General features: G+C 43.4%; 1 protein-coding gene across 11 annotated transcripts; it reads right to left on the bottom strand.

Annotated features, from left to right (window-relative positions):
- Positions 1-2,812: 2,812 nt before the first annotated feature.
- On the bottom strand, positions 2,813-24,405 carry LOC109517373 (syntaxin-binding protein 5-like). 11 transcript variants are annotated; one of them, XM_019872512.1, is made up of 29 exons: positions 23,890-24,405; positions 22,189-22,286; positions 20,110-20,191; positions 19,440-19,540; positions 17,716-17,850; positions 16,171-16,234; positions 15,430-15,513; positions 14,768-14,891; positions 14,605-14,683; positions 13,821-13,975; positions 13,500-13,720; positions 13,362-13,429; positions 13,243-13,283; positions 12,433-12,653; positions 11,535-11,740; positions 11,133-11,258; positions 10,911-11,062; positions 9,370-9,432; positions 9,198-9,254; positions 8,986-9,051; positions 7,593-7,643; positions 7,354-7,470; positions 5,909-6,151; positions 4,581-4,944; positions 4,326-4,491; positions 3,764-3,875; positions 3,451-3,671; positions 3,214-3,298; positions 2,813-3,183 (listed from the first exon to the last, which is right to left on the bottom strand). In XM_019872512.1, exons 1-28 carry the CDS (start codon positions 24,031-24,033, stop codon positions 3,257-3,259), a joined length of 3,603 nt encoding a protein of 1,200 aa, XP_019728071.1. In that variant the 5' UTR covers positions 24,034-24,405; the 3' UTR covers positions 2,813-3,183; positions 3,214-3,256. The 11 variants fall into 11 exon arrangements, with proteins under 11 accessions (XP_019728071.1, XP_019728070.1, XP_019728073.1 ...); XM_019872511.1 differs by having other exon boundaries at positions 2,813-3,298; XM_019872514.1 differs by having other exon boundaries at positions 2,813-3,298; positions 9,004-9,051.
- Between the last annotated feature and the right edge of the window lie 1,762 nt (positions 24,406-26,167).

Raw genomic sequence — 26,167 nt, 5'->3', positions numbered from 1 at the left:
CTCATTGATGTCTTTCTTGTGGGTAAATACAAATGTCAAGATAATACGCGTTTGTAAACACTTAACGTCATGCATCCGTCAATGGAGGACGAGATTATGAGATTACTTTTGTTTCTGGCCCACGGGTTGCCCATCCCTGCTTTGAGGAACCGCGACGCACTTGAAAAGGAGAGGCCACAAAAGGTGGGGGGGAAGTGACCCACGTGTGTGTGACAAGTGGGTGTCCCCCCACCCCAAAAAAAAACGCTCAAAGTTGAGCCATTCCATCCCAAACAGTGAAATTTAAAGGTAGTCCTCAGGAACATGAACAAACCTGATCATTACAATAAGCAAATGACATCGACAGAGATGAGCACAGATAGGTTCTGACGTATTTTGGTCCTCTCACAAAAACAAGGTAGAAAAAAATAGTGCAAAACGCACATTGCATGTGTGCTGCTTGGCATGTGTTTGTCACTACTCAGTGGCTTTAAAAATGCGCTTTCTGTTTTGGGTGTGAATGATTTGGCGGTGGCGGGGCTGGTCGAGGAGAAAATTCAAACAGTGCTGTATTCATAAGTTTTTACATACAAAAATCAGACCAAAAAAAAATCTAAACGGCATTTTGTTGTTGCCGAGAAATTTCCATAACTTCTTCCACCTCTGCAAAAAAAAAAAAAAAAATCATACGGCAAATACGTGGACATTTTTTTTTACATGACTATTTTTACAGAAGAAACCTAAACAGTGTCGATGTATTTCCGAAATTTTTACCCAAGACCAATAATGACAGAAATTTGGCAAACAACCCAACAGCATCTTCATATTAGAGTATTTTCCCAAACTTCCTACACCCAGAAAGTCGGCTCCAGGGCGCTTTTTCCTGCTTATTAGGTGCGATTGATTTGGCGACGAAAAAAAAAAATTACAACAGCATTGTCGTGTTTCTGAGATTTTTCCACCAAGTGCTTACTATAGCCTGACCAATATGGATCTTTTGATTACAATATCAATCCTAATATTTAGCTGAATAAAATTCAGATAACCGATTAATCGGCTAACAACAACAAAAAACATGACTAACAGAAGAACTTTTTTTTTTTTTGGTCGCCTGAATGATTGGAACAAAAAAGATATGAATTACAGCCAGAACATTTGGCTTGTTTTACATTACTTTGTCCTTTAGGATTTGTTTTTTTTGAGATGAAGAGAAAACTTTTGGGGTTGGGGGTGTGCCGTTTGAATGTTGGTATTTTTTTCTGTGGAAAAAAAGGGGGAAGATGTGAGCAAATAGGTGAAAAAAAATCCAAACGGCATTGTCATGTTTTCCGCAAATTTCCCCCAACTTATTACACCGAAAATATGGACGAACAAATGAGGAGATAGATACTCACGATTATGCAATTAATCTCTTTGGTGTTACACAGAAGACGGCCGCAATATCTCATCAAATTTCAACTGTGTTATTTACAAATATTTTGCAGCGACAAGCACAAAAAAAATAAAATTAAAGAAAAAAAGATGTGCACAAACAGCAGCGTCAAGAAAAAGCAAATATAGAGTCCATACATACACATATCCCTGAATATATGTATGCTCGCAAACACGCGGCTAACCGGCTAGCTTAGCATAGACGCGTTAGCAAAGGCAGAAATGAGAACAAACGACGCCAACTGAGAATGACCGAAAGTGGAGCAATCGGTCGAAAAAAAAATCATAATAATAAACAAGACAGACACGCACACACACGCACACGAAAAGAAAAACTCGCCAATAGTCATCACGGGAGAGTGAGAATGGTAGCTAAAATATAAATTCTCTCATTCTCCTCACATAATAGCCCAGTGAATACAGTGAATACCGTTGTTTCCAGTGTACTTCATAGCCTCTTTTCATAAAGCACACATCATTTTTTTAGATAGACTGCAGCAGAATACCATCCAATCGAAGCCTCTTTCACACAGAGGGGCCCGAAAAAAAAGTGGGGCATTAAAGATGTGCAAGGAGATCCAGTCATTTATCTGCCTGTGCTTGTCACACAGAGCACCAAATCTCCTAAAATGGCATAGCATTGCTGAGAATCTTCCCCAATTTCCAACACCAAACATGTGACTAAAATTTTCCCAGCTTCGGACACTAAATACAGGATGTGGTCGACACGATTTATTTTCAGCATGACTGATTATGGCGGTAAGAAATGAATAATAATAATTTCATTTTATTGTAATACTAATAAATTTCTCTTTTTTTTGGCATGAATTATAAGGCGTAAAAAATGGAAAAGAGGATCATGTGTCAGAGAACCCCCCCCCCCCCCCAACAACATAATAGGTGGGGGTGGGAAGAAAAGCCTGAAAAACATGAAAAAGTGTCCATCTCCAATGCGGTCACTTTGCAGAATCTCCAGGTGAAAAAGGCTTCAATGTAAACTCATCAGCAGGAGCGTAAACATCTTCCAAAATGCTCTCTTTCTTCAAAGTGTGCACTTCTTTCAAAATTCATACAAAGTAATGCCCAGCGAACAAAATTCTTCCTAAATTACCTAATAAACTTTGTGTGTGTGTCCTGATAAATAACACAATTTCCATGTGTCATGATAAACAATCGAGCAAACTTCCCGTGAGCCCTGATCATCAAATATGTGTCTCCTGATAAATAAGTTAACTTCTCCAGTGGCCTGATAAATTACTTCAGAAACTTCTTGTGTGTACTGATAAATAATCTAAGAACCATCATATGTGAGTGTGTTCTGATAAATAATCAAATAAATGCGTCAAGAATAGTCAAAGAAATTTCTCCCGTGTCTGGATGAATGCTGTAACAGAACTTCTTGTGTGTCCTGATAAATAATCAAAATGCTCATCAAAGGAAAGTGACGTTTTGTTTTTTTCTAAAAGATGATAAACTAGTCTACTACCAGCCCTTATTTGGTAGGAGATTCAACAGCTCCTGCTTCATATTCCTAAGTGCTTCAAAATGGCCTTTTCCTCACACAAAAAGACAAAAGACTGAATCCTTCCACAAGACACCAACAAACTTCGATGATTGCACTTAAAAGGATGGGCGGGGGGAGGTCACGGAGCGAGATCGTCAGACTTCTACTCCCTATTTAGGTCTGCAGCCGCGGTTCTTCGGCCAGTGAGGCAATGCACAGCAAAGTGACCCTGACACCCCCCCCGCCAAAAGAAAATGTGTGTGTGTGTGTGTGTGTGTGTGTGTGTGTGTGTGTGTGTGATTCCAGAGTCCCCAGTCCATATCATGGTGTTGCCTGCCATCATCAGAGCTGGTACCACTTCTTATCTTTGTACTTTAGCATCATCTGAGGGTTAAAAAAAAACCCAACAAAAAACAAAGTGGAAGTTAGGAGGCACAGCGGAAAGAAAAAAAATTAAAGCAAGTCAATCAGTAGTACATGTGACTAAAAAAATCTTTTTTATCTGAAAGGAAAAAAAACTGAAGTGGAGAGCATACGTCATGAGCGTGCTTGGAGAAGGACTCCGCGCTGGCCATCATGGCAGCTGTTCTCTCCTCCAGCTCACCCAGCTTCTGCCCTCGCTCATCGAGAGCTACCCGTGCGCGGGCCAGGTCGCCCACCACGCCCGACGCCGCACCCTTCATGCCCTCCATGTTGCCCGGGCCGGGGATGTGCTGGGCCAGGCTACGGGAAGCCTTCCCTGACGCGGTTTCGCCGACTGAGAGAGAAGAAAAAATATGTAGCACAAATGCATAAAGAAGGGTACAGATATTGATTTTTTTGATGAACAGGGTCATTTGAAGCACTCACAAAGATCTTCCCGATCCAGAGATTGAGCTCCTCCACCAAAGAGGCCTTTGAAGAAACCTTTGTTGGGAGCCTCCGGGGTCTCCACTGGTGTGAACAACTCACTCAGCATCTCCTACAAGGAAACGCAACATGCTCGTTTCACTCTTTACATCTCCAGGGTTCGTAAGGTTGAAGGAAAGTTCAATTCAAGACTTTTAAAGGGTTTTTCGCCCCATTTGACGTGATGTGAATTTATCACAACTACATCGTCTTCACAAGTTTGATGCTAACATACAACAGTCAACACCATTGGCAAAAAGGGGAACGAGTACGGTTCTGTCCCGACATGGGCTGAAAAGCCACTCTGCGAGGAAGAAGCCATTACTCCTAAACAGTTTGAATTGCACACAGAATCACAGACCTTCATTTTTGAAAATATGCCCCGCGGTCTGCTGAAACTAACTTCAGGTTCCAACTGTACATAGAATGCAACAATTGTCTGTAAACGTGCAATGTACCAGTATGTGCCCCTCTCAGGCCCTTGCAGACTCGACGCCATTTTAAAGACCGCAATGGTCAATACCTGCAGGTTGTCACAGGTTTCCTGGCTGTAGGTGATCCTCTGCACCTCGGTGGGGGAAGTGAGGTACAAAGCCTGGCCCAGATTGGAGAAGCAGAATGTCCGCGCTATCCGCATGTCCGTAAGCGGCAGGTAGTTGACGTCCAGGAGGGGGCGCAGACTCGGCAAGCTGCAAACGTCGCGGAAAATCGTGACGACACCACTGGAACAGCCGAGGGCCAACGTATTTTTGACAACGTCCCATTGCATTTAGACTACCTGAGCGTCATGATGTGTCCGTTGGCGCAGAAGCAGGCGATGCAATTGCCGCTGCCCATCTGCACAACGTCAGCCCTCAGCACGAAGGACGACTCGGTGATGTTGTGTTTGTGGACGCGCGTCTGGGACGGCATGGCCAACACCTTGGCCTGCTTCTCCGAGCACAGGACGGCGAACTGCGAGTCGTGGCCCTCCTGCGAAGAAGGCGGCGAGGCCGGCCGGCGCCACCGGCTCTTCTCCTTCTCCTTCTCCTCGTCGGAAGCGTTGGGATCATACCATGGCTCGTAGGAGGCTGGCAGCACAGCTCCGGCGGCGTCCAGCAGGGCCATTGTCAAGATCCCTCCTTTGAGTCTGGCCACTGTGCCTTCAAATGCCAATGTAGGATATTTATAACATTGAAAATAGAAACAACTTTACATGTACCATGTTTAGATATTTAATGTCTTCCACGAGATCTGAATGATTTTGCTCCCTTTTCCTCAACATTGTGATTTGAGAGCAAGAAAGCAAGCTATAAAAATGTCAATTAATGTTGCTTTGTGTCAGAGAGCAAGTCATTATCAACACTTGGTCAATCATTTGTAAAAATCACACACGAGGACTGACCAAGAGTATAAGTCACGGGTGTCAAAGTCAAGGCCTGGGGGCCATATCTGGCCCGCCACATCATTTTATGTGGCCCGCGAAAGCAAATCAATGCTGTCAAGTTCCATGATGCTTGCCAATGTCTGAACCAAAATTTCAAATTGTCATATGTCATCCACAATAATCGTCATTATTCATTACTTCTGCTTTGAAAACTAGTTATCCATCAATTTTTGTGCGCTGTGTATGTAATATGTGGAGAGGATTAAACATTTATAAGGTTCCCAAAATTCATAACGACCCTCCAAGTCAAACCGTAACTACAATGTCGCCCGCGACAAAAATGAGATTGACACCCCTGGTAAAAGTGATAAATTGAAAGGCTGCCAATTATGTAGTGCACCTTATGCACCACTAATGTAGTGTAGGTTATTTTTATACTCCCTTAAAGTTATATTTCTACCATATTTTCACCCTGTACCTCTTAAGTACCATATTTAATGTCTATAGACTTTTACTGCACTAAATTTGTCTGATATTCAACGCATGTACAACCACCTTTAACGTATTACGCTCGCATGCCTATAATGTAGCGTGTTTCGATATGATCTTGAATTTACGCATCTCTGATGCACTATATTTGCATCATATGTCTACAAACCTTTAATGTACCACATTTAATCTTGCCATAACGCCATATTTGCATCGTATTTAAAATCCCATTAGATTTCCATCATAATTACCACAGGAGGAGATCCCGACCGGCTGCATGAGCCTGTGGTCATCGCCGGGAGGAAGGCTGAGGGCCACCAACATGACGGAGCCCTGGGTGGTGCCCACCAGTACGCAGGGGCTGGGCGCGCCATCCGACGACTTCTTGGGGAAGGTCTCGCAAAAGCATAAGGCGCAGACGGCCTCGCGGGACTCCCGGTCGACGCTGGTCATGCTGGAACTGCGCGAGCGGATGAACGAGACGTCCTTAGAATCTGGATTAAAAGGGGAGGGAGAAAGACAAGGCGTCTTTTAGAGTCAGGCCAGCTATTTCAGGATGTTAAGTCACTTTTTTGGTATGAGAACTGAGTTAGGCAGATTTTCAACGCTTGTTTTTACCGTGCAGTTTTTTTTTGGGGGGGGGGGTTCTGTTCAATGTGGACAAAGGACGGCACAGAAAATCCTTAAGGCTTCAAGATTGAACCAAAGTGACCCGAGAGAGGACAAAACAACCGCTTTTTTCATTTTACCAGCGTATTGAGTTGGCACCAAAAAGAGAAAAAAAATGCATTAAAAACAAAAAAAAAAGTATATTTTTTAAAGCCCAATTTTCGAGATGCAAAGGTCTGAAGAATTTTTTTGGGGGGGTAGGAAAAAGACAATTTTTTTTTCCTATGAAAATTCTTATTCGTAAGAGAATAAATCACTTAAAAACTATTGAGAAGAAACATTCCAAAATTAAGAGACCGTTGTATACTACACTAGACTTGTGTTTTTCACGATAAAAGTAAAAAAAAAAAAAAAATTGTATTTTGAGAAAAAATGAAATCGTATGATAGTCATTTTTACATTTACACTTTTCTTTTTTTTTAAATCGGAATAATGCGAGTTCTACGTTTGAGACAGCTGTAATATAACAAGAATAACTGCTTTAAAAAAATCTACCGTATCTTTTTCAACAAAGTTTTTTTTTTAGTCTTAATCTTACAACAATAAAATAAGCATTTTTTAAGATAGTTTGGCATAACACTTTAAAAATCCTCTTGTTCTAATATCACACATCATCATTTAATCTCATCATATGTACAACTGAACAAAAACCACAAAAACTCAGTTCTCATCGTATTTTTCCCCTTTTCAGTGTCGTCCCAATTCTCAGGCCAGCGCACAGCACATTTTGAGCTTTTACATTGGCCATCCAACTTGATTGGCTTCCTTTGTTGCAATCCCACATGGCAACAATAAACAATACAAGAAACCTGCAGGACCGGTCATAGAAGAGCACCAGCAAGCCAATTGGGGGAGAAAAAAAAAAAACAAAAAAAACCCGACAACAACAGCAGCAGCAGCAGCAGCATCACTCAGGCGCAGTTGAACGTCCTTCAAACCCAAGTGCTTTAGCGCCACCGTGTGCAAATGGAAGCCGGCCAAACCGCCCCCAGCCGGCCAGCCAGAGCTCGGCCGCTGGTGCACTCACTCATGTTGTGGTCTGAGTTTGCTGTGGGGAAGACCAGCTTCACGCTCTTGCGGGTTGACGTGGGCGCGCCGCTGTGGGTGTGGTAAAAGCGTTTCCTGGACGACATGGAACGCCACGCTGCCCGCCGCGCACACACACAACACTTTAAATTGCTTTAATGATTGAATTTCAAACCAAACCTTTGTAAAGAGGGGGTCGGGGGGGAATCTAAAAAAAGACTGTTAGCAGCTCAGGCTTACCCGGGTTTGGTTTTTGGTCATTAGACGAGCTAATTTTCCGCGACATCCTAGCTGAAACACAAACACAAGACACCTCCTTTTGAGAGGTAACACTGGGGGTGCGGTAAATAAATACAATGTGTTTGAAGGAAAGAAGATTTTAGTTGTATAGTTAAATAAAAATAAAAAAAATGGATTCAGGGCAAAGTCTTTTTTTAAAAGGTGGTGATATGACATACGACAACTGTCATGACTATTTCTATGGAATCAGTTTGTTTACTGCCACTGAAAAAATTATTATTTTTGTTTTATTTTTTTACTCGAACTCATGAAGGAAGTTACTTTATTAAAAAGGAAGCTGATTGTGGAAAAAAAAACAAAAAAAAAAACCCATCTTCTGATATAGTTGCGCGATTGAGTATGCATATAGTGGAAGCTTTTTGAAAACGTAATTTTAAAAATATTTGAAATACCATCATAGGTATGAGACACCAGCATCGGTTTTAACCTGGATTTAAAAGCATTTACGCCTTATTGGTATAATTTGAATCTTTATTGATTCCTATTATTCACTTTGATAATAGAGGATACAATAATCGTATTATACACAAGCACGGAGGAAAAACATCTTTTTAAGGGTGATTTGGGGGTCGAATTATACACTGGTGCGTGTTATTCAGGGGAGTTTAACTGGATTTGATTTTTATGATGGTGACAGTTTGGTCCTGGAATAGATGACTTCAATGTGGACTACATTATTTCCAATGCGGGAAATGGTCCTAAAATACGAACCGACCGAGAGGTTGGCCAGCAACGTGTTTGTCTTGGATGTTCGAGGTTCTGCGGTATTTACAGTAGTTTTTGGTTACATTGTGAACATGTCAAATCACAAAACAGCTGCCAGTTTCAGTCTTATCACCACCCTTTTCACAATCAATCAAAGGCCATGAAAAACAGCCAGAAAACACGCTGATTTCGCTTCAAAGAATATAGTGAAGAGGAAGAAGGATCAGGAGGAAGCCAAACAGTTAGTGTGTCGGCACTACGGCAGCCCCGGAATCACTAACTACTGCTCAGTCAAATTTTGAACATACATTCTGAGGCTTTAAGCACATTTTTCATGTTTTAATACTTTAAAAAAAAAGACAACACTATTTCACTTTTTTTTAATGGTAAATTGGGCTAAACTGCACAGAAAGTCTGAAGCCTTTAAGAGAAAAAGTTCATGCAATTAGGAGTCATTGTGTTCACAAAGCAAACGCCCCAAAAGCACAATTAGTACTGAAAACAACACCTTTTGATTCCACACCTTTGCACTCATTGTCAGAGCGGCACAGTGCCTGTTAGCAGCCCGCCAATCAAGGGAGAGAGAGAGAGAGACACAGGCAAAACACACTCGCGCATTAGCACACATGTGTGACTGATACAGTACCAAAGTCATTGGCAACCGTCTTGGAAAAGCGTCTGCTTTTGTACTTCACTGGAAACAGTTCACAGGGAGAGACATGTCACATGGCGGCGCACCACGCAAATGGATATTCGCGGAAATACACAAAACACGCATGCAAAGACACACAGACATGGACACACACGTACGCATAACGCACACACAGCACCGTATAGTACCCTTCTTTATGAACTTGGCCTTGCACTCATCATCGGAATTGAAGGGCGAGTTGGATCCTATGCGACGAACAGCAGTTAAAAACACGCACACAAGCACGCAGAGGAGCACGCACGCACACACTTGGCGCACAAGCACACGCTCCGCGCCCATCTCCAGAAGTCACCGGCTCACCTGAGTTAGGAGACTTGCAGCGCTCCTCTGCGGCGTTAGGCCCATCATTGGAATCGCACAGCGCTGTGGAGGAGGAAGAGAGAAAAAAAAAAAAAGTTAGCAAAAAAAGGACCCATGTTCCCTCCGACAACCTCCATCGTTTTGTACTTCACTTCACTGTTGAGCTATGCTGGCTTGCTAGTTATTGAGCACGCAGGTTCCAGTGTGGCAGTAGGATGTCAAACGTAACCAACATTTGAACCCTCATCGTATGTGACTTGAGCAAACCTGATGTGACGACTTGGAGAGCAGGAAGTGCAACTGACTTTCACGAAGGAAAGTGTCTTGCTACAGAGTACGGTATAATCAATGCAGCATGTTACACATCATGCTTTTTCTTTGGCTTATATATCCATCTGTATCTATACATGAGTTAAATATATATATATATATATATATATATATATAGATATACAGTATATATATATATATCACTACACATACATATAAAATATATCTCCACCCCACCAGCAGAGAAGGGCAGCAGCGATGGCAAATAGAGAACATGTGATGACAACCATAGAGGGAATCCTTCTGGCTGCTCTGTATATACTGTATGCATTGAGCTCCCGCATTTTCATGGGATAGGGAGAGAGCCCTGCCATGAATAGCAAAAATCCTAGATTCGGCGACAGGTTTTTAAGTACCTTACAACTGTAGCAAAGCACCTTTTTTTTTGTCTAAATGAAACTCAACTCATTTCTACATCGTGCCTTGGCACCAAGATGCCACCAGTTGACATCAAAAGGGACACTGTTATCGCCTTGGCCTGACCACAATAACACCAGAGAGCTCAATTTTTGAGTGAATAACTGAGGATAGGTTCCAAAAAAAATAAAAGAAGAGGCAAAACGGTAAATGAGCAGGCCTTCACTGGAACAGAGCTTTGTTGAAAATAAATAAAATCACGTCGTAGAGTCCAGCGTTCGGCTCGGCGGAAGTTCTATTCAAAGTTATGCTATTTGATACAAGGCAATTATGAACAATGCAAAAATCTATTCATCCGTACTCTTCCTCATGACTTTGACCAACTACAGAGTGACTAGAGTTGCGCTACAAGAGGGCATCGGGGTGCTACATCTAATGTATAGCTACATAAACGGGAGCAGGAATCCCCGACTGATGTCTGGACTTACTGAAGTGAGATGAGCGCAGCTTTTTCACAGATTCACAATACATGAGAGAAACTCTGGACATGAAAGACATCGCTGCCGTGGGGACGTCTTAACCAAATCATATAGAAAGAGACCACACAAAGACACAGGTGAAGATAGGCGTGCTGCGACAAACCACACAACAACAGAGACGCACAGCGCCAATGGGGATAGTGTAACCCTGCTAAAATCGCGCTTCACTAACCGTGGCTTTGCTATATTGTGGCTGTATCTAGTTGCTTATCAACATCGCAGAAAACTGTGGTGCATAATGATTACTGTTTTAAGGAGGTCCGTATGGCTTTTTAACAGTAATTGAAGTTGCGACTGAGTGACAAGATTTCTGACCTCCAGAGGGCTGGCGGGCTTTGCGCGGGGAGCAAGGCTGCCTCTGGTTGGGTTCCGACGGGCTGTACAGCTCCGATGTGCCCAAGTTGAGCAGCAGCGTTTTTTGGAGGTAGTCCACCACCGCCAGGCCATTGCTGTTACCAAACACCACCCTAAAAAGACAGTAGTGGATGTAATTTTGAAAATCAAAAGCCATGCGGTGGATACTTGATGGATACTCACAGTCCGTATGAGGAGTTTATGGCCAAACTAGTGATCTGCTGAGGTGGTTCCCCGCTCACCCACACCAGCTGCACCACCAGCTCCACCTGGTAGCCCGGAGACTGCTTCAGAGGGGAGCTGCGCACCCTGAATGCAAAACAACACAACAGGCCATTTAACATTCCAAGTTTAAAGTCGGCATTTAAGTGGCGGGCAGCTTTTAGTGAACAAAAGACTTCATGATTTTGATCTGTGGATGGTGCCGTGCATTTGAGTACAGCTGTTTGACAAAATGCAAACTGCTACATTAGCAATAGCTGATAGTCAGCGAGGTGTGATCATGATGTGTATATTGTAAACTGTTAGACAAAGAGCGGCACTGAAAATCGGCATTTATGATACCAATCAATATATTCTCCCTACTGCAGGCAGGGTATGTTGTCTCGTGGTCCGTCTGCCGACGAATTGCTGCCGTTTCCGCCGGCAGAGGGTTGAGTGGAGTCAGTGGCGGGGGGCTCGCCGTCCTGGGGGCTGGAGGGCACCGAGGACGCCTGCGTGGGGGTCTGCTCTCCGGTAGCGTCGGGCGAGTCCACGTCGCTCAGTTCGCACTGCATGCGCACTTCCAAAAGCTGTAAGGTAAGAAGAAAATATAAAGCAGAGATGTGACTCTGTTAAAGGTGCTCATTTGTGGAATGACTGTGAAAAGGTTTTGAAAGTGTGCTGTCTATTCAAGTCCGAAAAAAATATATAAATCATGTATTTATGAAAATGTTGGAACTTTTGGGTGGGCTAACTTTGATTTGATTTTCGTGTGTCCTATCATGTATTATTGCTTCGGGAGGATGAATAAAATTTTGAAGGTTGCCTTGCTCGGTTTCAAAAAAAAAAATTTCCTGAATAAGTGAAATCCACAAGATAAAAATGCCCTATTTAAATACACCCTGGGCATGTTTTTTGTCATTTACATTTCTTATAGCACTCAAAATGAAATGTTAAAGATTTTAAAACATACTGAAGAAAATATCAACACATTTAAACAATACAATAAGAGCAACGAATACTCAAAAATATTGTAGGGGTATAAAATAATAGATTAACAACTCTAATAACTCCCCCCAGCCCCCCCCCCAAAAAAAAATTATATAGCAGGACTGCCTAACATGAACACTGACACTTCACAATTATCCCCCGCTAGATTTCCCAAATTTTTAAATTCCCAAGGAATTACCGTATACCAGAAATTTTCCACACTTTTTGCAACTGCTAAAAAGACAATGCGACGGAAACTATTTTTCCCATGACATGATACGCAAATGCTAACCTGCACATTGGCAGTGGCGACTTCCTGCTTGCTGAAGCGGTAGACGATGACGTGCGCCGACACGCCGGCCACACACAGCATCCTGCTCTCGGGGCACCAGCACAGCGTCTGGATGGCGAAGGGGTCCTCGTCCACGATGTCCGCGTTCGCCTTCTCTTCCTTGCCGCGGGCCCTCTCGAACACCTTGGCTGTCTTCAGCTTATACAGCACTTGGAGCATCACTGTGGTGGGAAGAGGTTGCCATGGTAACAATCACAAAATACAACGGGCGTATGCACTCGAGGGAGGCGTTTTATTTGTCATAAATGAATGGCCGCTGTAGGGAGACTTTCATTCGTTTTAAGTTCACGGTTGTTAATTTTAACGATTGCTTGATGTAAGACTTCCGGAATGACTGAGCGAGGTGCTTATTCGTCTTAAGTTGATGATTGCTTGAGGGAGGCGTTCAAAGGTGCCTAATGAAGGCAGACGCCTTAACCTGATGATTATTTGAGAGAGGCGTTTAAGTTGACGATTGCTTGAGGGAAGCATTTATTTGTCTGAAGTTGATGGTTGCTTAGGAGAGGTGTTTGTTGATTTGTGGATTGCTTGAGGGAGCTTCTTTTATTTTGCCTTATTTTGATATTTGGTTTGAAGGGGGCATTTAACTCATTCAGTACCAGCCAATTCTGGACCAAGTCTGAAAAGACGTTTAAAAACGTCTTTGGGAGTGAATGAGTTAATGATGTGTCCTCGAGCAAGGAATTTATGGTTGCTTGAGACCTGCATCTGGAAGTGATGGCTGCTTGAGGGAGGCGTTTGTCCACTTACGTGCGGAAGCGTCCCAAAATTTGATGGTGCCATCGGCATGTCTATTTTTGGAGGGAAAGCACAAACATTAATGAAGAACTTCATGTTTTTAAATCGACATTTTATCACGAATCACTCACCCAGTGATGATGATCTCGGGGTAACTTTCCGTGCCTTGGCCCCAGTTTCCCCCGCTGATGGGCCAATCCTAGACACAGGAAACAAATCATGAGTAAATGCACTATTATGGGGAGTATCGGTCCAGACTGAGGGCCCACCTTCTTGCTGTACCCTTGCCTCTTCTGCCTGCTGCCCACCGAGTAAAGTGCGGGAATGAGTTCGGCCGGGCAGTCGGCAAAGTACTCGCAGCAAGTCACTGGGGACTCATGGATGCTTAGGGGATAAGGGTTCTCGAATATCGGGTACCCAATCTGTCCGAGGTCGATGACGACTAAGTCCCGCTCCAAGAGGACTACCACGGCGTACGGCTCCTGAAAATCTAAAAGCCAAAAGCAAGGGTGAAATAAGCGGAAACGGAACTGACCGCGCTGGAGGCCATTGGAGTGATACAAATGCATGGTAAGCGACGAGAGGCTCACCGTTGGGATACGGCGTCTCGCACAGTGTGAGGAAATCCACGATAGGAAAGTCCATTTCCAGGACGGCGGTGCTCTTCCCGTGCATCACCGTCAGACAGGCTCTCCGACCCACCGTGTCGTAGGAGAGACCGCCGGACAGAACCATAAATGGGTCTCTAGGTGTTCGGAAGGAGATTAAAACCCCTTTTAGGTTGTCTTAAGTTGACGATTGCTTACGAGAGGCATTTATTTGTCTTGAGTTGATGATTTGTTTGAGGGAGGCGTTGATTGAATTGAGTTGCCTATAATTGAGCTCTTTTAAAGCAATTTATATACATTTCTTGCATTGTGTATTCTTTCAGCAATTTTAGTACGCAGTTTTATTGCTGTACTTAGTTTTAAAATGTACAGTAATCCCTCGTTTATCGCGGTTAATGGGGACCAAAACCACCCGCGATAAACGAAAATCCGCGAAGTAGCGTCCAATTAACATAAACAGGTAAAAAAAAAAAAAGTTTTTTTTTCAAAGTCCGCAAATGGTCCGCGAGAAGCTGCAAAACAACAGCGAGTCACACAGAGCAACATATACAGTACTGTACTCCATGTATATGGATTTAAACAATGAAAAATTGAAAAAAATAAAAATAAATGAAAAAACTAACTATAATGAAAACCTCAAAACTATTAGAACCTTGGTTGACACACACGAGCTGTTGTTACAGAATAACAGGAAAGGCTTCTTTCGAGACAGGATGTTGAAGTCTGCTTGTGGGTAAGACAGGATGGGCCTGTTAGTGGCACTTACCCAGCCCGCGTGGTTTTGTACTCCACCTTCAGTATTGGCTTGCATGGCTCTGGCTTCTTGCCATCCTTGGGCTGCTTTCCTGGTGTCAAACGGTGTGGGAATTAAGTCAGCGTTTGACATCAATGTGTATTTATGCAATACAATTGTGTGTGTGCGTTCCGACCATGCGGCGTTATGATCTGTGTCGGCTTGGCGGGAGTTCGTATGTTCCAAGTGGTCAGGGTGCCGTCCGAGTGGCTGCAGAGGAACTGTTTGCCCTCGTGGTGCCATGCAACCGAGTGGATGGCCTGGAAACCACCAAAGCGTAAATAGCACCCAGTGGGATCTTCTTCGATAAGACAAACTAAGTTGACAAACTCTTTTTGTTAATTTTTTTTTTTAAATAAAATAAAATCTTTCATTTGGATCTACTGTGGCCAGTATCACGCATTTGTGCTCTTTGACAAGGAACAAGGAGTGACGAGGTAGACCGCAACGTTAGTAGCTCGAAATTAAAAGCCACAGTGTGCTTTCTGTGACCTATGGGTCACGTGTGATCGACCTTGTGCATTTGAGTATATTTTTAACAAGAAGGAGCACCTGGGGTGTTTACATTTCATAATTTTGTTTCGCAGCTCCACTATATGCATTCATCATTTAATGCAGGTCTGTTTAGTTAATGTCACTTAAAGTAAGAACTTTTTTTTTTTTAAATAGAATAACTATTGACAGGAACAATCTTCATCATGCGTTAATCACAAGTGCCGTCTTGTATTTCTGGTTTTGCGGAGGCATTGGGCAACACCTCCGAGGCGGAAGTTGAGGAACAAAACAACAGGGGCTTACCTCATCATAATTGTAGCGGTAGTCTGCTTTTTTGGACTTCAGGTCCCACAACACCACCACACCGCACTCAAATCCAATGAGGAGCTTTGGTGACAAGAGCACGCGCACACGCACACGCACACGCACACACACACACACACACACACACACACACACACACACGCAAACGCACGCACACACACAGACAGACAAATTGCGTCATACCACTCGTGACCATTCAGTTGGGCATTTATTTGCATTCTAAAACTAATTGGGATTAATTAAGAGCAGGTCATGCTTTGTTGTCATCTGTTGTCATTTTAAAGGGCAGTTTGTGGTCCAGAAATGTCAGTGAGACTTGGCCAAAAGTATTCATAGTATGGCCAAATTGAGAGTTTTAAACTATAACTTCAATGGAGAATGACATGAGACAGTAACAAAAGACGAGAGATTAACAGACCCTTGTATTCCCATTTTAAATTGAAAATTCTTCTGACTGTGGTTCATTTGGGCGAATTCCCTTTTCGGAGTTCATCAAAAAGCTTCTCTCGTTCGTACGAGCCCTGGGATTCCCCTTCAAATGAATGCTTCACACTAATGGGCAAACTTCCTGTTCACTTCCAGACAAGAGTCCTTGAGACTTTCTCATGCATTGTCTCATTTCCATCCAAAAGCACCCAATGCCAAACACGAACATTAGTTTTGGCCACACTATGAATCATTTGCGGCCTTTGCTACGTGTCAGTTGATTGCAGGGGTTACCTTTCCTTCATCCATGGGGTTATCACTGATGTGCACTACAGGCCCTGGGTGTGTCTTGGTGGATCTGTGCGGAGGTTAAAAGGGAGGAAAGAAAAACAGGTGTCTACGGTTAGCCACTGTTGCATTCTAACTATTAGCATGCAGCTAACACAACATTAAAATGAGATACTGTGACAGTGTTTGGACGAGAAACGCTCGTGTTCACATGCCATGGTTAGTATTGTTACGCTTAGGGAGGGGGGAAGAAGACAAAAAAAAAAGCAAGACCATTTTAAGTCTCATTTGGGAAGGAAGCGTGCCACAGAGTAGAAAATAGGAAGGAAAGAGAGAGAGAGAGAAAGGGAGAGAGAGAGAAAGAGAGAAAGAGAGAGAGAGAGAGAGAGGACAGGGTCACATGAGGGTCCAGGAGAGATTACAGAGTGCAGAGACTGCATCACCGTGGAAACAGAGAGCGGAAAGAAGTGTGCGTCTGGCCTAAGAGAAAAGTGTCGCAGACTGTGAGTGCGGTGATCTGGCTCGGCTGGCTAATGATCTCATTGCTGCTGAGTCGATATAGCAGCAGCAAGGGGGGGGGGGGGGGGGGAGGGGGGGGGGGGGGGGGGGGGGGGGGGGCAAAGTGGGAGCGGTGTCCAACAGCAACTCCACTCAGTAATCATCACAATGTGACACATCATACATTTCAAATAAACAGAGTGACCCTGTTTAATCGCAGGTGATGGATTCCAGACAACCTATGATCGGTGAAAATCTGTAATAGGTAGAAAAAGGCATCCTCGTGTAAATTACACTCAGCAAAATATTACTTTTTGCTTTGTTCTTGCTTGTATTATGAGTATGTTGGGAAAGTTTGATATATAGTATGGGGGCATTTTATTTCAAGATACCGAGTGTGGATGGTATGATAAACAATGACTTCTCGGCCATGTGCACTGTGTAACCCAGGCAATGTGAGATCTTGCCTTATGGCATCATTCAGTGAGTCGTTGCCCGGCCGCCCGACTGAAAAATTTCTGGCTTTGCCCTGGAATACGAGCAGTGCAAGTCATAAAATATCAAATGAGTACACAAATTAATTTACCAAGTAGATGCTGACGTATGCAGCATTTAGCGAAAAGCATAACTCGGGAAATTATCAGCATGTTTCCCTCTAACCTTTAAGTCTTGAGAGATGTCTTCAAAGGGTGAGTCGTTGTAGTTTATTTTTGTTTCACAATCCTGTGATTTCACTTATTTTACACTTGATGTCAAAACGAAACACTGTGTGAACCTCTATGTTAAGGTTTTTACTGATCACTTCCTGTTTACAAATAAGAACAACTTACAATTCAAACAGCAACGCTTCTAATTGTAATTGTAATGACAACTTCGAGTAAAGGAAGTTAAAAGCTGTCATCTTCTGTATTGGGTTGAATATGATTTTTTGGGGGGCTCCTATTTCACTTCGTTTTGCATTCACATTGCAATTTATGCTCAAATATCTCCAACAGAGGGGTGGGGGAAGAGCAAGGGAGGTGGGTGAAGGGATGGATGGAATGGGGGACTCACAGTTCGATGGCTTTATTCCACATGATGACGTAGCCTGAGAGGGTAAAGGATTCCACGTTGACAATATGGATGTTGCCTCTTTCCGTGCCGATGTAAAGCCACTTGCTCTGGAAGGGCAGGTGGCAGTACGTGATTCTGCGGGAGGACATCGAGATGAAGACCTTGACGTAAATATCCCTTACGTGTTTCTGTTGCATTTAACCAGTTGGTACCAAATAGTACCGCGGTAAACTGCAATCCACATGTCTCTCAGAACGAATCATGTTAACAAACGTTCGAGAATGACATGGTTCTCCGGTTATTTACGACCTGTGGTGAAAAGGGCCCAAATATCACTACAAAAGTAGGCTGGTGGTAACCAAACTTGGGATCAGGCTCAAGATTTTTTTTTTTTTTTTAACAGTCAGCTGATTTGGCACAGGAAGCAGTCCCCAATCTATTTTGCACCACAGACCGGTTTCACACAAAGACACATTTTGGCTATCGGAGCAGGTGCACAGCGATACCGAGACATCCACAAAATAACGAATAACCCACCATTCGTAGCCACCGTCAACTGCCGCATGATTGTTGCTGTTGGAAGAAGAGTTTCTTGTGCAGCGCATAAATACACGGCTAAGATCAACTGCGCTGAGAAAGGCACAAATCTGCTCATGACGTCATTCCATTCGGTACATTCACTGATTTTCTTCATTTTTTTTTTTTTTATTGTTACGGAGTTGCTTTATTTTGAAAGTTTTCCGTCCTATTGTGAAACGCGAACAGGATGTTGTTGCGTTAGGCGCTTCCTGTTTAGTGTCTTGCAAGAAAGATACGCAAGAAAGCTTGACTGCAGCTCCGTGTCCTTAGTCAAGCACAGCCTCCACGTGTGCATATTGTAAATAGTCAGGGTGACATGTAAAGTCAGTCATAATTTGTGGGGTTTGTTGACTGTGAATTTGCACTCTGAGACACGTTAAAGATGTTTCCTTAAATTAGAATTTCAGATAACTAGCAATTAACATTGAGCTACCAAATAGTATTTAAGCAACCGATTAGCATGTTAGCTCCGAAACGTTCGCATGCAAGCTTAGTCGACTTTTCATCATATAGTAGGCAAGTGGGGAGCATCAGATTGTTTTATTTCATTGAACAAAAGCATTTAAACGTGTTTATGTGTTTGTTGTTAGTTTTACACCTTTCTGAGTCATCTCTACGGTGAATAAAATCACAAGAGTCATCCACTGGCGTTCCCTATCTGTCTCGCTATAGCGGAGGACATACCAAGGGGAGAATACAAAATGCTTGGCATGCAAATGCACAGCTATACACTCCAATCTGTTGCGCATTTATTTTTTTTCAGTGCATCCCTGTATATAACTTTGCAACTCACAATAGTGCTTACTTCAGCCAATGCAAAAAGCAACAATAGCAAGTTGAGTCATGACAAAGTCGTGCTATGTGCTTGATGAAGTATCCTGATGGTTCCTCAACTTTGGTCTAAAATGTATTCTGGGTCCATTGCCAGGGTAAAAAAAAAAAACAATTATTACAAAAGGGCGGACACAAGAGACACCATTACTGCCCACAATTGTTGAACTGTAAGCAAGAGTGACAGGCTAAGATTGAATTACAAAGGCCTCGCTCCTGTTCACACAAATGAAGCGGACTATATATATAGAGCAGTGATGGACGGGACCTGTGTGAATCTGTAGCGTTACCATCGCATACAAGTCTGACTGTACCTCTCCCTGTTGAATTTGAGTGAATGCAGGATGGCAGGGATCTTTTGCCTCAGGTTCCACAGGTGGATGCTGTCATCAGCTAAGGCACTCACTAGCGCCCCCTGAGGAAAGAAAGAGCCGCATTACGTCCCATGACGGCCGTAGGAGGGCATTGGGCGAGCACGGTGGTAACAAAACTAACAGGAGGGCTTCATCGGGAATAATCATGACATCATGGTTCGCCCGGCAAGAGGAATGCATACTGTTTCTTCTTTGCAAGAATAGCCCCCAAATAATTGGGCTACATCAAATTTTCAACTACGGAACTGCAACCTTCAAACAACAAGAGCTGTATCTTTCCGTGGGAACCTGTGCCAATATGGCGGATACAAAAGCAGTGCAACCACTGTCCCATACAAAAATTACAAATGTATAAATAAGATACACATTTATGGCATGCACAGTATAGAGTGTGTGTGTCACACACACACACACACACACACACACACACACACACACATATATATATATATATATATATACACATATATTAATAAAAGACACCCAATATTCTGAAGTAAATGCGAGTTATCATATGTCAGCATAAAAGAAGGACATTTATGATATTTTTTGCATGAAAACAGGTCAAATTTGACCAGAATAGTACGTAAGTATTAAAAAAAATCCAAACCTCGTTGATGAGAAACTGGAGCTGAATGACACCGGCGCCACTTTCATGTTGACAATAACACTCCACACCCGCTCGGCCGAAGCTGAGGGTTGGCTCGGTTAAGTCAAAACACACATGGACAGAGCAGGGACACACGCAAAGACTGACAACTTTTTGTTTTCTTTTCTCTTAACTCTTGTGAATTCCACAAACATTTTAGACACATTTGTGGCAAAATGTACATGAATGAATTGGTCTGAAAATCAAAAAATAATCGCATGTTAAATTTCAATTGCATTGAAGGGGAAAAAAAATATAGATTATTTTTCTCAATAGTTTAGCCGTAGTGTCAATCGCAAAGTGAGCAATATTATCGCTGGGAGGGCAGAACTTTCACTGCAGTATATCATCTCACTTTGATCATTAAGCAAGTGGTGCCCAGAGAAGTGCCCGCTATCCAAACAAATTGAGCGATTGCGCTTAAATCAAACGAGCAAGACTGTGGGTGGAAGGGGGGGTCTGTCTTGTTTACTGCCATGATTTGGGCTATAACTCTTGTTCAGCTCGGCCCCGGCGACAGCCATCTGCTCGTGTGACCGTTTCGCTGTCGCCTGCCTGCTTCGGATGCAGAGATGAAAAGGAAAATCGCAAGGAGGAGGCGGAGGAGAAGGCAGCGTGGACACCTGGACTCACTCGATGCCAGCAAAGTAGAGAAAATAAAAACACCTTCTGCAAACAGCGCAGGAGGAGACGCTCCAGACAAACAAGCTGCCTCTCCTGAAGGAACCCGGTGACACATCCGCGTCGCCATCCCGCCTTTTCAAACATCTCGACGGGACTCGGCGCAGGGGTCAAACAAAAGATTAAACCAACTGAGGCGGGGTTCTTTCAGGACTCCACAGTAGCCTGTCACACAGAAATGGTGGAAAAAAAATAAAAACTGCCCGAACAAAAGTGGCTTTTATCCAAAAAGGGCAGCATATTGCCACATCTGTGGGCGCTTTCTGACAGCATCCAGCAATCAAAGATTATCCAAATTGGGGCTGGTTTCTTTCAGGACTCCACAGTGGTGGCTTTTTTCACACAGACATACTGCAAAATTGATGAATAAATCTTCTTGCAAGAGTGACCTGGCCATTTGGTTATCATGTGCTGCTGCCTGCGCATGATAATCATGTGCTTGTTATTGCTTTCTCATTTTGTTTTGTTGCTCTTGTCTAGTGGCCCCCGCCCCCATATGATGATTAGCATTTTTTTAACCTAACACATCAGGTTCCTTCCTGCAGAGATGTTTGTCACAAGCAAAGCTGCTGATGTTGAAATGCTTCAGGCGAAATCCTTCAAGGGAGGAAATGTTTTACCAGTCAACCACTGCGACATTCACCTTGCGCCTCACCGCAAAACCGCAGCATTTTAGGCTTTTTTCCCCCTCAAATCTCTCAAAAAAATGTCTTGGCTCAAATCATCTTAAAATTGACGTCCGCTTGCCATGAAAAGTCAACATTTAAGGCCGCCCGTATGATAACGAGTAGTGGGCAGCGCATCCGCTCTAACAGGCAGATTAAACAAATGTGGCAGAGGACACATCTTGTAAAAGTCCCCATTTATTGCTTGTCGGCACCTCATTGAGCTGTGACGGCATTTTCCGAAGTCCGGGGGCAACGAGCGGCGGAGCAACCCATGCGACTTGTCTTTTGATAAATGGACCAATTGCCTGAGCGACAGTAATTCCATCAGCTCCACCTCACGCATCAGGACCGCACGGAAGCTAGAAACACTGTGTAAACACGGCAGTCTCAAAATCAGAGAACGCAGGCGGAGATCCATTGAAATGACAGCAGCAGACCACCTCCAAACTAAACAACTCAGTTGCTTTCCAACGTGAGCTAAAAAGGACCAACTTTGCGTACAAGGAGGATTTAACACAACAGGTCTTATCCTTGACTAAAATGGACAACTAGCTACTTTGAGGGTTCTCTGTGTGAAAGATCTATGTCTTAGTGGTTAACCGAAAATGTTTGACAGTTTGAAGAAAAATTGCTGAATCACTTGACTTGCATGAGTCTTGTTGTTAAAAAAAAAAAAAAAAAAAAAGGATACAGCCTCAAAGCTCCGGTCAGTGTCCCGACAGCCAAGATCTTCTGCACGGGGTCAAAGGCCATGGAAGATGGCTGATGCGGGAAACCATGACGCACAGTCTAGGAGAGAAATGAAGCACAATTCTGATCAGAGCCAGCAAGCACAGTTATTTGCTGCATAATAAATATGTTCATAACCAAGGTACAGATGATATGTTCTTAAAATAACAACAAAAAAAAAAAAATTCAGATGCAGTTCAACTGCAGACTTTCTGCTTAAATTCAGTGGGGTGAACAAAAAATTCTGAGGAACTAAAGGAATTTTTATTAAACGCGTCTTCATTTCAGAGGCTCAAAATTGGACAATTTAAGTCAATTAAATTTGAAAACCTTTTGCTGGTAATGACTGCCTGAAGGCTTGACGCATGTTTTCTGATGTACGAAACACAGCGCAGGCATGAAGCCAAGCACATTTCCTGTCATACATCTCAATCAATGAATGGAGAAAGGTTAGAAGACTCCTCCCTTCTCCACGCCGTTATATAAATATGCTAATTTGTATAAACAGTGCCTGCTGGTGGGAATAATCACACTGCATGATCACATAATCAGATTACCAAGCGATCAGTCAACAATGAAAAAAGATGAATTTCACAAAATGTGACCTGGAGATGGTGGTAAATGAAATATTTTCGCTACGCAGTCCCTTGAGGACAACACCTTCTAATAAGGTGCCACAGCGGCCCGAATTTTAGCTCAGCGATCTGCAGTCCCAAAGCGGAGACGCGGTGGTGGCTTAAATTTGATGCCTGAGTTCAGTGGACAATCCCTCCCCCTCCATTCGTCGGGAAAACAAACAAAAAAAAGTTATTGGGGGCAGTGAAACCATTCTTTGAATGCCATTGCCCGGCATCATCTCATCTCTATGACTCTCCAACGGCTCTCAAGCAAGAAAAACATGCTATCCAAGTAGTTGCCCTGGCACACTGCACAATTCCCACGGTCATTTCACTCTTGAAAAATCTGAATGTGAGCGTGCACAAGTGTGCATGCCACATTTCGGTCCCATGCCTTTTAGATACTTCATTGATCACAACACCGAATCAGAACCTCAGAACTGTGAGGTCACGTGTGTTTACCACGACACTGTGTTATGACACCACCTCAGAAAGTGAAGCATTGTAAACCAAGGACCCCTGGTACTGACTCATAATGCACTTCTAAACCCACAAAATGAATTCATATGGGGCAGGTTTTAAAATTGTCAAGTCACCAGAATCCTGAGCCTCAGAACTGTGAGGCGGACATGGTAAAACACCTGCACTTAAAGGCCAATTAATTAATAATTCCCCAATAAAATAACAATAATAGTCATGAACATAAATAATTTAGTGCCATGAGGTGATGTGAATAGATTAGTGCATTATTGTTTCTGCCCCCAAGACCTCACCACAGTGTAGCGTCAAGTCGACTTTCAACCACGGGAACGTGAAGCCTCACAGCCCGGCTAAGCGAGCGGACGAGTCCGGCAGGCTAGCCGCGACTGAATAAGTGAGCCGGGGGCGACAAGTCAGTGCGGCGCAAACAAGCTCTTTGGCAGCCAGCCATCACACACAAATCCGACGCGAACGTCCGTGAGAGCCTCGAGTTCTTTTATGAGTCCAAATGCCCCAACTCGGAGGCTACGAGCTGTCACTCCGGGAACAGGGGAGAAATACAGCACCTTGCAAAGCTGGAAATGCTCCGACTGCAGACTCTCCGGGACGGCGTCATTCTCCTTGCCGGCCCCCGTCTGCGAGGCCGACGACGACGACGAAGAGACCGCAGTTAACCCGTCCAAAACCTTACGAATGTTGAACTTCTTCATTTTCTTTGGTGGTGTTGGGAGGATGCGGTGAGTGGCACGCGAGCCGCACCGAGCGTGGCGAGCCGGGGTGCCGTCAAATAGCTAGCCGAGGGTTGGGGAGGGCTTAGCCAGGCAGTGAGCTAACTGGTTAGCTTGACGAACGCACACTTTTCAACGCCGCCGTTCCGTATCCATCTCGCGGGTTGCGGGAGATGTCGCCGAAAGGCATCGACTGGAAACTACCTCCACGTCGTGGCCCAGCGTCAATGTGGCATTTACGCGATGCGCGCTGGCGATGTTCGAGCGAGAGGCGACTAGCCGAGCTGCAGACAGCCCGTTTCTCTGCCCCCACTCCCACTAGCGGCGAGTGGGGCGGAGGGAAAGGAAGGAAGGAAGCTAGCTGCTAGCCGTTAGCTGCTAACAGGCTACGGAAACGTGGGAGGACCCGGATGTGCAAGACCTTTTTGTGCGACCAGTCCAATAATAAGAATAACAATGATAATAATAACTTAAAAACACTTACATCACTAATGGTAGTTATACTACTATTAATAATAGCCAGTGTGAAATTAGCGATGGTATACTGTATTTTCATTGGAGAATAAGATTTTGGTTATTTATGTTGTCATTATGTATTTGATATTTTGTGTAAAGCGCTTCGTTACACCTCCAGATGCTGTGAAAGCACCATTTGAATAAAGTTGAGTTGATAAAAATAACAATTATAGTGATGCTAATGCTACACATGCTTATTTTTATGGTTTGTCGTGCAGAACTGTGCTGGAAATGGATTCCACCTAAACCGGTTTCTAATACACTGTTTACCTACAAATGAAAAAGGAGCATTACTTTGTTACCTTTGTGGTGGTACATGTATGGATACAGCTCTTGTACTGGGTCTTTAAATGACAAGAAAACCACCTAATTGAGGTAGGTCATCATGTTCAAAGAGGAACCACTTTGGCATAGTGACTATGTTATCAGAAAATTGAACGTCTCAACACAGGCCAAATGTGAGTAGAGGAACTTGCAATTTGGTGGCAAGTGTAAAACGTCCTGCATGAAGCATAACAATACATTAGTGGGGACTGATGTTCCTTACTAACAACATGAAGATATGAGTAAAACTTCATATCAGTTCAAGTGAGCCCACCCTATACTTGAATGTCTTATCGCACAGGATCTTTTCAGGTGAAATTTGACACATGGGGTATGGCTTTTGAAAGTGGCGCGTGAAAATAGGCCGCATTTCCTCCTTGGAGTCAAAGCAGGCGGATTGAGTTCCAGAACAGGAAAATCTGGTCAGATGAATGTCTGCTTAAATAGGTTGACACTTTGAGATAACCTACATTTCCAATTCTTGGCATATTCACATGTCATTGGCAACATCCTTTCTAACTACACATTTATTTTCATATCTACCTATCTATCTCCATATCTATCTATTTAACCAACTAGTTATCTCATCATCTATCTAAAGTGGATACAAAACGTCAACACACATTTTCAAATGCCAAGATTTTGTGATTTAAAAAAAACGAGACAAAGATGAATCAATCAACCTGTGCAATCCAAATAAAAACGGAGGTCTTTTCGAGAGGCTGAGGAAGTGAAAATAAAATGTGCCCTAACATTCTGTGAATTCATTTTTACAAAATTCCAATTTATTATTCCTTGTGGGAAAAGGGAAACTGGAGTGAAAGATAAAATGTGGAGCCATATAAATTTATAAATCAGATCTGTGTGAGTGTGATGGCATAAAAGATCGGGAGGGAGATGAGGAGCATCGATATTGAGGTCTCTCATATCTGGGACATCAGGACATAATTAGACAATCTTTACTGTCTTTGGCGGAGTTGGGTTGTGACGTAAACGATAATCCTTTGTAGGTCTGTTTGACAGCTCAGTGCTGCTTCACACAGTAGTAGAGAGACAGAACAGAGATATTGACATTTTTCTGGCTGACATTGAAGGCAGCCTAGAATGGTGAACAACCTCCCCTTTTCACATAGAGATACCTCAAGATTGCCGCATCAGTGAGGTAATAAAAAGAACAGTACGCTACCAATGCCTTTTGCGCAGAGCCCAGAGAAGGTGCAACATGCGAACATGCACTTTCATGCAGAAAAGATGCTAGATTACCATCGTAGAAAGT

The sequence above is a fragment of the Hippocampus comes genome, unplaced genomic scaffold, assembly GCF_001891065.2.
Source record: "Hippocampus comes isolate QL1 unplaced genomic scaffold, H_comes_QL1_v1.1 scaffold92, whole genome shotgun sequence".
Classification (NCBI taxonomy): Eukaryota; Metazoa; Chordata; class Actinopteri; order Syngnathiformes; family Syngnathidae; genus Hippocampus; species Hippocampus comes.
Note: the sequence above shows the minus strand (reverse complement) of the source record. Positions and strands in the feature narration are given on the sequence as shown.